The sequence below is a fragment of the Ictidomys tridecemlineatus genome, chromosome 11 (assembly GCF_052094955.1).
Source record: "Ictidomys tridecemlineatus isolate mIctTri1 chromosome 11, mIctTri1.hap1, whole genome shotgun sequence".
Taxonomy (NCBI): domain Eukaryota; kingdom Metazoa; phylum Chordata; class Mammalia; order Rodentia; family Sciuridae; genus Ictidomys; species Ictidomys tridecemlineatus.
In genome coordinates this window covers 84,037,587-84,051,367 of record NC_135487.1, presented here as the reverse complement: position 1 = coordinate 84,051,367, position 13,781 = coordinate 84,037,587, and the positions used below count along the sequence as shown (strand labels likewise).

General features: G+C 50.0%; 1 protein-coding gene across 1 annotated transcript; it reads right to left on the bottom strand.

Moving 5' to 3' along the window:
- Positions 1–424: 424 nt before the first annotated feature.
- LOC144368596 (PRAME family member 8-like) lies at positions 425–13,544 on the bottom strand. Its single transcript, XM_078027785.1, has 4 exons — positions 13,258–13,544; positions 12,321–12,902; positions 11,003–11,514; positions 425–678 (listed from the first exon to the last, which is right to left on the bottom strand). Exons 1-4 carry the CDS (start codon positions 13,542–13,544, stop codon positions 425–427), a joined length of 1,635 nt encoding a protein of 544 aa, XP_077883911.1.
- Positions 13,545–13,781: the final 237 nt, after the last annotated feature.

Here is a 13,781-nt window from a genome sequence, read left to right as displayed (position 1 = left end):
TGAGGCCTATTATATGGAGAGAATCCTGCTTCCGTGGAGGAGGCTCTGAACTGGAGGCCCTGCCTGGGCAGCTTCCCGGCCTTGCGGGGAAGAGGTTGATGCTGGTCTCCCAAGCACAGCTCGGGCCCAGAAAGAAGGGCTGGAAGATGCGTCTTGGCATTTCCTGCAGAGACCCTGGCTGGGTCCTCCTGGGCCCCACAGCCTGCACCGAGAGTCGGCCTTGCTCAGGAGCGACCCACCTAAGCTCCCCAGGCTTCTGGGCGCTGCGATGGGCGGGGCTAGCGGGCGCCCCAGTCCCCTTCCCTGAGGAGACTGTTCTGTTCATGGAGGGTGGCTGGTGCCTCCCTGGCTTCAGCGCTTTCCCCTCCCTCTCCGAGAGGCTCCGCTGGCTGGGGGTTGCCAAGGGACGCGCCCGAGCAGGGGGCTAAGTCATCCTCGTCCTCGTCCTCGTCCTGGCATCCTTGTTGGGGGCGCATCTCTGGAAGCACTGCACGACGGTGGCCAGGAAGAAGCTGGAGATGATGGCCGCGATGGAGACCGCCACGCCCGAGAAGACGATGATGAACAAGTGGGTGAGCCACAGGCTGAACTTGCACTCACTGAAGCTGGCCTTCAAGAGCTGCCGCAGCGCCACCCTGAGGTTCTCCAGGGGCAGCGAGCACTGGATTTCGTCCAGGCCTGTGGAGAGGCAGTGGCCAGAGGGTCAGCCTCAGCTCGGCCCAGCGGGAGTCCCACCCCACCCCAGACACGAGGGGACAGGAGCTGGCCTGAGCGGAACTGGGACTTCTCTAGACCTCAGTGTCACCATTGTGGGGAGAATCAGGACATGGCTCTTCCCTGGGCTCCTAGAGGGTTAGGGGCCGTTTGGGTTTGGAGTTGGGGTGGCATGGGGTCTTTACACTCCACTTAGGGTTGGGGACCTCTCTAGACCCGGTCACAGCCTGCCATGGCGGGGAGCAGGAGGTAGCAGCAGGTGCAGGGACTAGGAGCAGGGCCCACCCAGTGGCAGGACCCTCCAGGCTGCAGGGCCATGGCCCCACTGGATGCCACGCTCCTCTCCACCGTCCTCAGGGCAGACAGGAAGAGAGGCTTGCCACAGTGTAAACCCCACCACCCCGACACAGGAGAGGGGAGGAAGAGGAGGCAGCTGGAGGGGGCCTTCCGGTGGAATCTGGTACTTTTTATTTTTTGTAATGGGGACTGACCCCAAGGTTGTCATCCACCACTGAGTTACAGGTTTCATAAGCTGCGGAGGCTGGCCTTGAACTTGGGATTCTCCTGCCTCAGCCTCCTCAGCGAATCACTGGGACAACAGGCATGTGCCACTACCCCCAGATGGAGTATTTGGTACTTGAAACTTGAGTGAAGCTTCCATGTGCTGAAGAGTCACCAGAAGACTGTGCTTGGATGCAGGCTCCCAGGGACCCATCCAGAGGTGTGTGTGGGGGGGCTTATCTGCATTTTTTTTTTTTAGTACTGGGCATTGAAACTAGAGGTGCTTAGTCACTGAGGCACATCCCCAGCCCTTTTGTTTACATTTTACTGAGGGACAGGGCCTTGCTAAATTACTGAGGCTCGCTTTGAACTCCCTGTCCTCCTGCCTCAGCCTTCTGAGCTGCTGGGATTTCAGGGAAGCACCACTGCACCAGCCCACACTGCATTTTCCAATAACTGGGGGATTCTGTTGTGGCTGGAGGCAACTTTGAGAAGCTTCACTATCCAAACATCCAAGGAAGGGGCCTGAGCCCACCCCTGATATGACCAGAGGAGGCCTCTTGAACTCTGCTTTCTTTATTGGGTTGACTGTAGGATTTCATTTGAGTGTTTGACTAATTTGAGAAGAAGCCTCAGACCCTCCAGTCTAGAAAAATGTTAACAATGGAGCCCATGCTGAGTAAGGGCTTGCTGATAATAACCACCACACCACCATCTCCACAAGGATGGCTCCATAGGACTCACCCAGGCTCTGTTCTGAGCACCTGACTTAGATGAACTCATTTAATCCTTACAACAACTCCGTAGAAAGGCCTCAATATCAGCCCCACTTTTCAGATGGGGTATGGGCTCAGACAGGTGAAGTCACTACTCAAAGTGGGACAGCTAGTAAATGGCTGAGCCCGTATTCAAACCCAAGCAACCTGGCTCTGGAGCCACTATGCCTCCAAAAGAAAGAGAAAGGGTGAGAAGCCAGGAAGAGAGGGCAGGGTGGGAACAAAAGACTCTGGGCACTTCCTCCCCAGGGATGCCATCAGGTAGCCACCTGGTCATAGGAGACGCAGTTTCCAGGGTAAACAGTTCATAACATGTTTAGAGACACCTCTGATGACCCCCCCGTTTTGGTGAGCTGTTTCTCTTGGGGTCCCCCCGTCTGCCATCAGTGAAGTAGGAGGCAGTCAGAGTGGCAGGCAGGTGATATCTGTCCCTACCCTCGACTTAGATGAGGAAGGCAAAAATGAAAAAGGGAAAGATGGCACTCATGGTTCTGTAGTTTCCTCATGGTCCTCAGAGACCAAAGGAAGATTGGGTTTCAACCTTGGAGAGACGCAGCTTGAGAGGGGTTGTGGGTCTCACTGTGTAAGAGGGCAGAGAGGACTGTTTTAAATGGGGGTTAGTAACTCCATATGGGATGCCCTCAAGGTGGGCCACCAAACATGTGGTAAGAATGACCTGATAGGGTCCAGTCCATTTTGCAGAGAATTTAGAGGAGGTAGCAGGCTTTTGGGAGTGGTAAAAGTACCAGGTCACCAGGAGACAGAGTGGGGGAAAGAGAAGAGGCAGAATTGGCTTTGCCAGAACAACATCTCCGTGTTGCCGAAGAAGGATCCTAGTGTATGCAAGAAGGAGCCAGAAAAGATGAGAAGCAAGGGGTAGTGGAGAATCAGAGGGTGGTGAGCTGAGCAGGGAGGTGGGCTGTCCATATAGAAGCTCAAAGGGGAGGTGTCAAGTGGCTTCTTTGGGAGGGCCTGTGGCAGAGGAAGAGCCAAGGAAGGAGTTTAGTTCAGTCTAAATGTAATTCAAGGGGCAGTAGACATTGAGAGGGGCTCCCTTTGCCAAAGTGAAGGCTCTGATGAGGGCAACAAGTTCAGCCTGCTGATATTGGGAGTGGAGGCTCTTATACAACTGAGGCTAGAGAGACTATTGCCTACCCTGCCTCATGAATTCCCTCCTGAAGGAAGAAGGAGCTGTCTGTGAACCATGTGTATGTTGCCTGGAGTGAGAGGCATTCCTGTGTGTGGGAGGGGTGGGGAAGGAGCTTCTCCAGAGTTTCTAAGCATGAATGGGAAAGAGGAGAAGACGTGGATGACTCCTGAGGAGGGGAAATGAGAGTTGCAGAGTTTAAGGGTGAGCAGGTGGGGAAATTAAGAGTAGGATCTTTCACCAGAAAAACCTATAGAGATATCTCTGCTTTCAGGGGGTAAGGAATATAAGCCCTTGTAGGTGGGGAGTTCCTTTACATGAGGGGGAGCCAGGATGCTGAGTGGGGCCCCAAAATTGAGTTTCTTTATCTCATTAATGAGTGCAGAGGCTGCAGCAATGAGGGGCCCATCTCCAAACAGTAGGGTCAAGACCCTTCAATAGATAAATGATCCAGGGCAAAGGTTGGTCCCAGCATGTGTCTAAGGACATGTAGAGCAAACCCCTGCTTTTCAACCACATAAAGGTGAAAAGAGCATGTGATGTCAGGGAGATGGGGGGAGAGAGAGAAAGTTTTCTTCTGTATTGTAGCCAAGGGAAGAGTTAAATTGACACATTTTTTTTTTTTTTAGTCTTAGGCCTCTTATCCAGCTGAGTCTGTCCTTTGTATTTCAATGTTATCTTCAGTATGGCCTTGGCCAGGGACACTGCTGCCCAGGGCTTTACAATGTTCAATATCAATAGAAGAAGGGAGGAGGTTTATGGGTCCTTGTTTGTCTAGAAGGAGGATCTCTGGAGGAATCCAGAGCTTTAGTGGCAAGTAGAAGCTGGGCAGGGAATCAAGAGGAGCCTGGGAAGGCTTAGATTGGACAGAGGAGAAACCTGCATAGAAGGGATTTCCTTCCATTTTCCTGAGTGCTTTCAAAAGTTATAAAGATTCCATAAAATATTGGGCTCCAAGGTGCCATTAGGTGATCATTGTCCAAGTCATAAAAGGGCCAAGACTGAATGGAAAGTTGAATTATTCAGAAGCCAAATGGAGTGGGGCTACATGGGTGAGGGGGCAGTGGAGAGGTGAGTCAGATGGGATTCTGGATTGGGAGTTTCCCAAGGCAAGTTGGATTTCTGGAGTGGCTACAGGGAGGTGTCCCCAGCTCTAGGAAAAACCAGAGTGATGGAGGGGATAGAGTGAAAAGGGGTCACCACCACACAATTCTCTGGCCCCAGAGCTGAAGCCTTTCTGGGACTGAGAGAAGGGAGTCCTCACCCGCTACTTCCCTAGTTCCAGGATTTGCCATAGAGTCTTGGTGCCTGGCCAGGGCTTTCATGAGCTCCACAGAGGAGCTGAGAACCAAGACCCAAGAGTGAACTCGCTAAGGGAAAGTGATGGGAAGTCTAGAATCTTGGTGCTGGGCCAAGATCTAAGTTAACTTTTGTCTCTAGAGTGGAGACTTGTCACTGCCATCTCTATGAAATAGAGTTGTGAGAAAGAAGGTTGAGGAAGAGAAAGGTCACTTCCCCAAGGGAGGCCAGTGTGTGGTAAAGAAGAATCCTAGGTGAATGGAAGAAGATATGTGGTCATTGTCCTGGGCCCTCAGGCCAAGGACCAAAGTAGCCCAAATACCCAGATGAAAGAGCAAAGCTGTTGAATGAATGTGATCAAATCTGCTCTGCAAAGAGAGGGACAGCATCAGCAAGGAGGGAGACCAGGTGTTGTGATTGGGCAGAAAATGGAGGAGGTTTTGAGATAGATGTGAATGGGCTCGTGGTGTGAGGTGATAGAAGGACTGGAAACGTCCACCTCAGAAGCGGGTCATGGGAAGGCACTGGCCAACAGAGTAGGGGATGGTCCTAAGGTAAGGATGAGGTTCAGGGGAGCACCCGGTGAGTCTGCATGGAAGCGACTATGAGGGGAGAAGGAGAGCATAGCCCCCAACTTTGTGAGGATGTCCCTTCACATAAGAGGAACAGGACACTGTGGATTGACCAAAGAGGAATGAGTAAAAATTAGAGAGCCACAAGCACAAACAAGGCTAGGTGTCTCCAAGGGTTGGTAGTTGGCATCCAGAAGACCTTGAGGACTGAATATGTAGCCCCAGTGTCTAGGATGAAGGAGACAGGCCTACCTGAAATATGCAGAGTTACCCTGAAGTTATCTCTTCAACACACAGTAGTTGAAAAGATCCCTGATAACATTGGGATCTAGAGTGCTCTGAGTTTCCATGGAGTGATGGAAGTGGTTGGGTGATGAGGACCTGGGTTTTTTCAATCCTCTTCAGCCACTCCAAGAGTTGAAAAAGGGAACCAGGAGGGCTGGATGTCTGGGGGCTCCTATGAGCTTGGGGACAGTCAGTGGCCCTGTGTCCCTCTTGATGGCATTTAGGACAAAGACCCAGAGGCTTACAAGGCTTAGGACAGGTACAAGCCTAATGACCCATCTGACCACATTTAAAACAGGATCTGAACAGACCTGAGGGACTGTTCCTTGGGCCAGTGGAACCAATCATAGATGCTGAGGCCAGATAGATGGCTTGAGCGAGCATCTGATATCTCTGCTTTCAGGCCTTCTTGTCTACCTCATTATACACCTTAAAGGTCACTTCCAGAACCTCACTTAGGGAGTTAGGGGCCTCCTCTCAATGTGTCTTAGTTTGGCCTTAATATCAGAGAAAATCTGGGAGAAAAATTATGTCCCTAGTAGTTGTCTCCCATCTGGAGCCTCAGGGTCCAGATTAATATATTGTAATAAAGCCTTAGTCAGCAATCTAAAAATGCGGAAGGTTTTCATTATTATCTTGGAATTCTTCTTGGAGTGTTTCAGAATTGATAACCTTATAGGCTGCCTTTCTAAGTCCTGCCATGAGGCAAGTAATGCATTGGTTCTAGTAGTTATTCTTCTAGGAAAATTCTAATCCCAGTTGGGGTCCTGGTCAGAAACTGCTTCAATGTCAATCAGATGGGCAGGGAAGGTCTGATGTATAATGTATTCAGCATAATTTCTAGCTCGCTCCCAAACTCACCTGTGATCCTCAGGCAGGAGGGTGTTATACAAGATCATATGGACACCATGGAAGATCAAATTATATGATTGAGTCAGATATTGAAACCCTTTGATATATGTGGTGTGGCTTGAAGTATGAACCAAGCCCACTTTTCTGTCTGGGAAAGATCTGATAAAGGGAAAGACACATGAACCCGGGTTATACCATGTACCCCAGCCACCTCGTGTATCAGACACAGAGATGTGGGTTGGGCAGTGGCAGCCTGTGAGCCTGTGGCAGGAGGAGAGAAGCTGGAAGGGCCAAGGGGCCATCTGTTGTGGTAGCTTCATCAGAAAGAGAACTGTGGCAAGGTGGGTGTCTCACCCACTGGGTCAAAGGAGGAGGAGTCCTGGGGAGAATCTTCTGTCCCTTTGGAAGAAGGTGTAGGGGAGGTGAGGGATGAGAGGACTTGTGTGGGAGAGCAAGAGCTGGAGAGAGAGGGATTAAGACATGGAAAGGAGAAGGCCTGAGCATATGACATCTCTTTCCATTTTCCCGAACACTCACAATAGTTGAAGAGTTCCCTGATAACATTGGGCTCTAGAGTGCCCTCAAGCAGCAATTAAGAGTCATTATTCAAAGGATATTGAAGCCAGATCTGATTGCACAGGCAGGTAAGTTTTGTGGGGTTTAAATCTGGGGTGAGAGAGACCCTAGGTTAGCCAGGAGGCAGCCTAGAGAACTCTGGGAGGGAATGGATGAGGAGCCACCCATGAGACATAGGATGTGAATTTCAACGTGGGCTGTCCCCCAGTCTTGAGTGTCACCTAGTTGAGAGCATGGTTATGCTCTAGTGGTTGTCAACCCCGCTGGGTAAGCGTAAGACCAGGATCCCATAGAGGTACTTCAGACCCAGCCAGGACAATGTACTAGGGGCAAAAGCCCATATAAGGTAAAGATACCCATAGATGGGAGGAAAGTCCATAGAGATTAAACCAAGGCTGAGAGGTAGTCTCACAGGAACAGCTCCCAATTATCCTTGGTGGTTTTGTCTCAAAACCCAGGACCCAAATAAATGACCACTTATACACTGAGTCTATAGGAGGGATCAGCAGTAACTGTGAAAGTTGTGCCTGGGGGTGCCCCCAACCACATAGAATGCCAGAGGATCAACCATCACTTTCTGGGAACTGTAGGTCCTTTAGGTTGACTGGAGATGAAATATCTGGTGGTGGGGCCATAGAGGGCTTTTGGAAGAAGGCAGAAGCGGGTTCCATGATGGAATCCAGATTGGGGCCCCAGGGAAACTCAGTGAACCTCAAAGGGGAGATTGGGCACACCAAGGAACCCGATCTTGGGAGGCTCAGGAATCAGAGCCAGGTGGGTCCTAATATGGGTGGTTAGGGTTGGGTGGGAAAGCAAAAGTTTTTCCTTAAAATGGCTGCTGTCACTTGAAATGGCCATCCAGATACTAAGCAAGAATCTTTTACTTCTCAAGCCTGTTTGCTGAGCCAATCCCCCCCAAACACCCTTTACCTTGTAGGGGAACCAAAGCCTGCTTCTCTGCCCCTGTCCTTAATGATAGTGTAAGGTTTTAGGAGTCTCTGCTGTGTCTCTAACAACTCCCTTCCAATTTTTCTTTTTGTTTTAGTGCCTACTATAATGCCAGATTCATCACACCCCACTAGATCTCCAGGAGCCAAACCTGATGCAATCATACAAGAGTCTTTATTGCAAGCTGGAGCCTGGACTCAGAACCATTTAGGATGCAGCAGTCCCAGGGAGTGAGTCCTGGCCCTTAATTCAGTGACAATTTTTAATTTTAGGGGGGATATTCTATGCATCACAACATCATACAGCAAATCATTTCACACAGTGGGAAAATCAAACAAAAACTCTTAACATTGATTAGCACATTCTCTGGTGGGAACAAGTTGGGTAAGGGTGATTGGTTAGTTCAAGAGGTGGATACATTTGAACTGATTGGTTTAAGATGTGAGGCATGTATGCACTAAACTACATGGTTTGATAACATGTTATCAATCATCAAAACTACTAGGAGGGTCACCTGGCATTTCAAGTATGTTCCCTGTCTCACTCTGATTGGTTGTTGCTATGGTCTGAAATTAGTCTCAAGCATTCTTTGGTCTTGCATTTCTGAGTCAAGGCTATCTGGTCACTGCAGTTAGGGGTAGCTATGTGCCTAGAAATGCTGGATCATTGTCCGCCCCCTGCCCCCCGCACCCCAGCTTTGGACAGGCTCTGCTCTGAGGTAGAGGCTGGTTATTTCAAAAATGGAGTCATACCAATTTCTCACTATAAGGTCCTTGCTTAGCACCTGGATGGCTATCTCGAATGACATCTTGCATATTAAGGAGAACATTTCACTTTCCTGCCCAAGGGCATTTGAGAAAGTCTCACCAAACCTTCCTGTCAACCAAACCCTTAACCATCTGCATGAGAACCCACTGGGCTCTGATTCCTGATCCTCCACCATAAAAGTCCCAGAATTGAACCCTGTTCTGTCCCTCTCTCCTAAAGAGAGATGGCCTTTACTTGTCAAGTGTGAAAAATCAACTCTCATGTGTATCTCTGCCTGGTCTCTGTCTTTCATTTCTTGCTTATCTGTCTCTTGTTCCTCACTTTCCCTTCAATCCTAATCTGGATTTTCTGTTGTCTTTGGAAAAGAATCTTTAAGGACATCAATTTTACATGCCTGTGCATACCAATTAAAAAATGTATTCGATTGTTTTCATTTGGGTCCTGGTTCTTTGTTAAGTACTCCTCATAGAGACAATTTTCTTCAAATTAAAACTTCCCCCTGGAGTCACATCAATATTGGATTTATTTATTCATTTATTTGTTTACATGCTTTTGTGGCTCTGGGAATGGAACCCAAGTCTTTCCACATGCTAGGCAAGTGGTCTACAACTGAGCTATGTCCCCAGGCCCTCAGTTAATTTTTATGAAGTTCATTCATTTCTGTAGAAAAGCATGGGTTCTGGGTTCCTAGATTATACAGGTGAAATTGGCCAGTTTTCCAGAAAGGGATCTAGACTCTTTTGATGCAGATGCACAAAGGAATGTGCATCTTTGAGTAGCACTCCAGGGAGTGGAACCCAGTCCCCTTCTGACCCAGCCACCCTCACACACCCGGTCCTGTTTGTCATGACATCCTAGGGTTGTGGGCTGTCTCACAGCACACATGAACCTACTTTGGAAACATGAGGAATTCAAAGAGCAGTTTGGGTGCTTTATCCCCAGGGCTGTGTGGAGACACATGCAGCTCACAGTAATTATACAATCCAAGGAGTCTGGACACACCAGAATATCTTCAAGTCCCTTTTTGGTCATGAAGATCCTTAAAAGAACAAATGATGACAAATCTCGTACTGAAGATCTTCCTTGCCTTTATTTGATCCTAAATCCAGCAGCAGTGCAGAATGAATGCTGTTGAACTTTCCACCTGCCCCACGTGCAAGCTAGACTTAGAGCCCTAGGAAAGCAAGTGCCATGAACAGTGGTGAAGCACAAAGATCGCTGTGTGGGGCCAGATGGGCTGGCTGTGCTTGGCTGGGACTCTGCTACCTGTTCCTAGAGGGAGCTGCAGTCTCCCATTCACTATGTGTGGAGAAGCCTTCAGGTTCAAATTAAAACATACACAGGCAGCCTTAAGAAACTTCAAATAAAAATTGGGTGACTTCCTTCTCCTCAGATGGGCAGTTAAGGCTAAGGTCACTGCACAACCCCACCTGCATGAGTCCTCAGCAGGAGCTGTTGCTAAGCAGATCCTGGTCTCAGACCAGGCAGCAAGTCAGGGTCACACATTTCCCCAGAGCTACCCTACCCTTACTCATCCTCTCACCATCTGCTGATTAAAAGAGTCCATCTTGTGTCCCTGGGTAGGGAGAGACTGGAAGTGTTCGAGGAAGATTCGTCAGTCATGAGAAGCCCCCACCTCACCAGAGGTTGTAATTTATTCAGTTTGAGTTAGAAATGTTTGCAAGTGTCATCTACGTATATGATTCTACGATTTTGCTGAAAGGTAATCTGGATACCTTTATTGGTACACATTGCTAGTTTAATTGAGGAAAGACTACCCAGCAGGATGGAAGGCAAGGTTTGGTGAGGCCCAGAGGCTCTGGCGTGTTGCCAGTGCAGCCAAAGCCCAGGACCCAAGGCTTCTGGGTCTTCACAGAGACCCACAAGGAGGGGCTAGTGCTGAGTGTCTAAATGGCATTGAAGTCCCCTGAGGAATGGTTTTCTTCCAATTCCACTGACCACTTAGAATGTTCCAGGCCTGCTGTGGGCACCTGTATGCCTTAAACCACAGAGTAGATGGCACACATAATGGCCAAATATCAGTTTGATACCTTGAGTTCCCAGGGATGAACCTCATTGAACACCAAGAACCCAGGGCCATCTTTCTCCATAAGCACCTGGAGAATCCCAAGGTTTAAATTAGAAATCCAGGAAAATCCATCACACAGGACATGTGAAGACTAACCTTGAGATTCCATTCATTTCTGACTATTTATTTATGGACCATCCATGAAACAAAATAGTTTCTTCATATGTGCATGAAGCCTAAGTCCCTTTCTAGAAATCCAGGTCCCTAGTTCTGACCCTATACAGACACATATGGCTCTATACAGAGGGTGAAATCAAGGGGTTCCTTCCAATGTGTCCCCTGCTTCAGTTTCCTTTCCCAATCCACATTTCAAGCAGTGTCTGAAATACTGGGCTCTGAGTTTCCTTCACAATCATACTACATCCTGGTTATACCTCCAGTTGCCAAGAAGACACCTTTTTATACACACCCAACTAGGCAGCTGTTGGACAGGAACAGTGAATGAGGCCCTGGTTGTAGAGGAACATGTGGCCACATTGAGGGCATGGGACAGTACAGAACATAAGGACATTTGGTTGCCTAAAATCCCTCACTATTGCTGTGAGCTCAGCACACAGTTGGGAACATCTCCCTGGGTGGATGGCAACCTGCGTATCATAGCTCTCCAGAGGGGCAGGGTACAGTTCTATGCTCAACTGACTCAGCCTTGCAGTGTGAAGCAGCAGGTCCCTCAGGACTGACATGTAGATGAGGTTCCCGAAAAAGCACAAGATCCTCAGCTGGGAGCAGTGGCTCAGGGCAGGCAGGATGGCTTGGAGCTGGGAGTCTGTCATCTCACAGGCTTCCAAGTCCAGGTTCTTCAGGGTGGCTGCAACCATCTCCAGAAGAATTTTGAGGGGCTCTGGACTGAAATTGGTCAGTTTGATGCCCCTTAGATCCAGGCGTCTGAGCTGGCTCGTGTTTGGGCATCGGGAGAGATAATTCCAGTCAGAATCTGAGAGCAGGCAGTTGGTTATTGAGAGGGCCTCCAGGGGGGTCTTCAGGTGCCTAAGGAGAAACAAGGCAGTTAGTTCTGAGGGAGAAAATGAATTGGCCTAAACCCAATGTCTCCATGGCCATCTGAAGATGGTTGGTATTTTGCAGAATCAGCCCGTTCAGGTCACTGCATTTCAGTCTGAGCCTTTTACCACCACTTTTGTGACCAGGTGGATCCACCATGTCTAAGACCCCCATTCTCAATAACAAGCAGAAAGCCACATCTCTGGTTAGAAGAGGTCAAGGGGAGTCATGTACAAAGGATAAACCAGGCAAGATGTGTCAAAACCTACTGGGGTTAACCCCCGCAGGGTTCACACCCTGCTCCCTCAGCAAGGCCTCCATCCCTGCTCCTCATCCTGGACTGCAGAATCACTACCTGGAGCTCAGAACTGCCTTCCTTACATGAGCATTAGAGGTGGGTCTCTGTGCTACCAGCTGGAGAGCACAGTGCTTCCCTGTTGTGGGTACAGGTGTAGGACTTCCCCTCCTTTACTGTCCTCTCCTTTACCCTGCTTTGCACCTCTGTTGCTAGACAGGCCTCCCAGAAAAGGAACCTCAACCAACCTCAATAAATCCTGTCCCCATCAGCTTGTTTCCCAGCATGGTGGCACCTCCCAGATCATGGACCCTGGTTTAGCCCTTTGCTCTAACACAGGTTAGAAGAAGGAGCTTCAGGATACAATAGGAACAGATGATGGGTTATTCACCTTCCAGTGACTTGTTCACCATGAGAGTGTCAGTGGCTGGAACACAGTAGGTGCCCTTTCATATTTACTGATACTGGTCTGCAGAGGATGCTCACCCCCCTTACTCACCTCAGTACCTGCTCCAGGTGGCCATTGAGAATGAGGACACCATCCACACAGAACGTCTGCAGGCAGTCCATCCTGAGGAACTGTGAAGTGAGCTGGGCGAGCAGCCACTCCTGCTCCTCTGGGGAGGTGTGGGCAGGCACACGGACCCGGGAGACAAGCAGCTTCCTCAGGTTCCTCATCTGGCCCAAGAAAGGAGCATAAGCAGCCAAGGTGTAGGGCGCCCAGGTGCAGTGCACTTCCACCTTCTGGACACAGTCCAGCTGCAGCAGTGTCAGGACCTTCCTGGTGTGGCCTGTGGGTTTCCCAAAGATCTTCAGCCTATTGCAACACAGGTGCAGCCTGTCCCTTCTCTGTGTGACCCACAGGAACAAGTGGGTCAGGAATTCATCCAGGGGCCTTTTTGTGAGGTTCAAGTTTATGAAAACCTTCAAGGGTGGCTTAGCTCCCATTGCTGGACCATGTTTCAGCATTTGATTCTTCTTCATGGCCTCTGGTGAGCAGGCATCAACCATGGCTCCTGACCACATCCTCCAGAAGTTGTGCCGAACATTCCGCAAATCCAGCACCTGCAGTTTCCACCTCCTGAAGGGAGGACAGCAGAATCTGAGCCCTGAGGCCCCTTCCTTCCCCTCTCAGCTGCTGCCCCCTGCCCCACCTCTTTCTTCTGTCTTGCTTTTCTCCACCCACTTCCCTCCAATACAGGCTGCTGACCCGACCTGTAGCAGCTGAGGGAGGGGCAGATTCAGCCCTCTTCAGGGGTCACTGCAGCTGCCACAAGCACCCTCCACATCTGGGTCACATTCCCAGATGGGGCTCAGCATGGGCAAGGCCTCTCCAAAACCTCTCTTGTGGCACTCTTCAGCATCCAGTCTCCCCACCCACAGCCATCACTTCCCTGGTCCCCAGGGTGCTTCCAGGCCACCTGGGTCCCCCTCACCTGGGGCGATCCTGCTGGGCAAACAGCATGTCCAGCCCATTCAGTGCCACTCGGAGCATCTCCAGCTGTGGCTTCCTCATCAGGGCCCCCAGGGGCAGGTTGGTGAAGGGCCAGGCCTGCACCATTTTCTTCAGGACCTCAGTGTGTCCTCTGCTGATGGCCTCCACAAAGAGTGGTGGGAAGAGCTCTATGGGCAGGTCCTCCAGATCCAGGACGGCCCTGGACTTGTAGCTCAGCAGGCTGCGCCCTGCCAGCTCCAGCAGTGTGGGTGGGGACTGGGTGCTCATCCTTGGGAGTCTGAAAGAAAAAGGATCCTGAAAAATGGTCCAGGGAAAAGGCCACTATCTCATACATGTGCAGCCATTGGTAAGGGGGTAGTGGGCAGCCTAAAAGCTCACATCACCCGTAATGGGGGAAAGCCTTTGATTATTATTTTGTCCTTGTAAAATGGGAAGTGAAGTATCATAACACAGTAGGCTCCTCAGTTTCAACAACTACCATGGCTGGGAAAGAACTAGCCCTCA